General features: G+C 48.7%; 1 protein-coding gene across 1 annotated transcript in view; it reads right to left on the reverse strand.

Moving 5' to 3' along the window:
* The window catches only part of LOC125047926, a 468-nt gene extending 223 nt beyond the window's left edge, over nt 1–245 (reverse strand). The window contains exon 1 of the mRNA XM_047646473.1: nt 1–245. This exon is cut by the window's left edge and continues 223 nt beyond it. Within this exon, the coding sequence (XP_047502429.1) occupies nt 1–245 (245 nt within the window).
* Between the last annotated feature and the right edge of the window lie 1,970 nt (nt 246–2,215).

Raw genomic sequence — 2,215 nt, forward strand, 5'->3', positions numbered from 1 at the left:
ACATTGCCTTGTTTGATGCTGCAACCAATGTGCAAGCTGTTCTCCCTTCTGTATCTCCTCAGAGCTGAACAAAAGTCCAACACGTCTCCCGTCAGCCCGCCGAAAATGTCACCGTTCAGGAACACAAGAGGCGAGTTCAAGTCTTGCATGTTGCTGAGGACCGTGACATTCATCTGTGTTAGCAGAGTCTTCACTCGCTCTTCATCTTCCACTCGTGAGAGCTGACATGCGACAGTGAGTTGCATGACTCTACCGACATTGTGATTATCCGGCGTTTAGATAGGGCAGATGAAACCCTCTTGACTTATGTCATAGTGAATATCGGAAGTGGTCTTGAATAAGGTCTTATGCTCCTAAAGACGGCGTATTTAACTGTAAAATGCTAGTGTGTTTAGGGTCTCCACAGGTTGCGACAGTCCTGTGCGTTTAAACTGGCCTGCTTGGGTCATGCCATGCCCGACCAAATGGGTAAGAACTTTGGTGATCGGGTCATATAGGAACTGCCAAAGATTCTCATGATAATGTCGCCTCTGCCCTTCCTGTAGTCTGAGAAAAGGTGGCACCTTTTCTTCGTTGATATCTTTCACCGGCCTCTTATAGAAAATGTCTTTTTCGATTCTATGAAATTGCTATTGTATAATGTTGTTGATCTGATCTTCAAGAATTTACCCGGGCCCTTGAACCATATGATTCTCCAGATTATCGGGGTTGTCAAAAGGTCGAGATCCTTCCAGCGCAAGGAGAAGCTGGTTGGCCATGTAGCACAGGTAGAGGGCCTTCTTGGTCGGTTCGCCGTCAACATGAGGCAGCATCTTCTCGCCAATCACTTCCAGAGTGTTTTCCAGCTTGGAGACTTTGAAGTTCTTAATTATAGGAACTACGTTCACAGTCTCTTGAGAAGCCTTTAAGCACATATTTACCCTTTTCAACGACTGTGAAGTAGTCAGTCCTCTTTTCAGAATCTGCTCGACTTGTCGAATATCGGCTCCGAATAGAGACACAAAGTGCGCAAGGGGATAGGCTTTACTTACGTCTGTGCTGCGTCCCAAATTAACCAATAAAGTGTCCTCCTACAAGCAGACTCTGGTGGAAAAAGCCAGTTTCCCACGATGGCTGATCACTTTCGCCTCCGCCTCCTGCTCTCCCTCGCCCAGCTCATAGACAATGAGTTTGTTCTTCCGTCTCGTCTTCGACATCAGGAGGACCTTACGGTGGCCATTGATGACGAACGTGCCGCTGAATTTATCTTTAGATCGTTCCGTACACAACTTGCTACCTACCATGACAGGGAGACTGCACAAGTAGATTTCCTTCTGCCTCAGCTCATCGATCTCGCCTCTGAGCTGTTTCGCGGACGACGCCGTGCACATCAGAGGGACTTCGTAGGTCTCCCCGCGCACGAGGCAGTCCTTCAGACAAGTGGGCTCTCCCCACGTGATGTTGGACAGTATCAACACCTACTCGATATTTTCCGTTAACGGAATTTTGAAGGTCTTCTGGAAATTCGCTAACACATCGACGAAGTTGTTATAGCTGTTGAGTATTATATTGTTTGGCGGTCGTTCACTCAAATAGTACTCAATAAACTTATCATGGATGCCTTCCACGGGCGCGAGCTGTGACACCGCGAGCAAGCGACGGCGATAGGGCTCGTCCTCCCACTTGGCCTGGCGCTCCTTCGCCGTCTCGGGGCGCTTCGCCGCCGAGGCCACTTCAGACTGGCTGCTGGTGTCCATCCTTTGGCTGCGTTCGGCGGCCGCGGGGAATGGGGTGTCCGGTGGAGAGGTTGCGGACTTGCGTGCCTATGTTTGTATGTATGTGTTTGTGTGTTTATGTCCCGTGATGTGTGTGTGTGTTTGTGTGTGTGTGTGTGTGTATGTGTTTGTGCGTGTGTGTGTTTGTGTGTGTGTGTGTGTGTGTGTGTGTGTGTGTGTGTGTGTGTGTGCGTGTGTGTGTTTGTGTTTGTGTGTGTGTGTGTGTGTCTGTGTGTGTGTTTGTGTTTGTGTGTGTGTGTGTGTGTGTGTGTGTCTGTGTGTGTGTGTGTGTGTGTGTGTGTGTGTGTGTGTGTGCGTGTGTGGTGTTTGTGTTTGTGTGTTTGTGTGGAGTTGTGTGTCTGTGTGGTGTGTTTGTGTTTTGTGTTTGTGTGTGTGTGTGTGTGTCTGTGTGTGTGTGTGTGTGTTTTATATCCCATGAAGTAGTGCAGGTATTTGTCGTT

This window comes from Penaeus chinensis, chromosome 42 (genome assembly GCF_019202785.1).
Source record: "Penaeus chinensis breed Huanghai No. 1 chromosome 42, ASM1920278v2, whole genome shotgun sequence".
Classification (NCBI taxonomy): domain Eukaryota; kingdom Metazoa; phylum Arthropoda; class Malacostraca; order Decapoda; family Penaeidae; genus Penaeus; species Penaeus chinensis.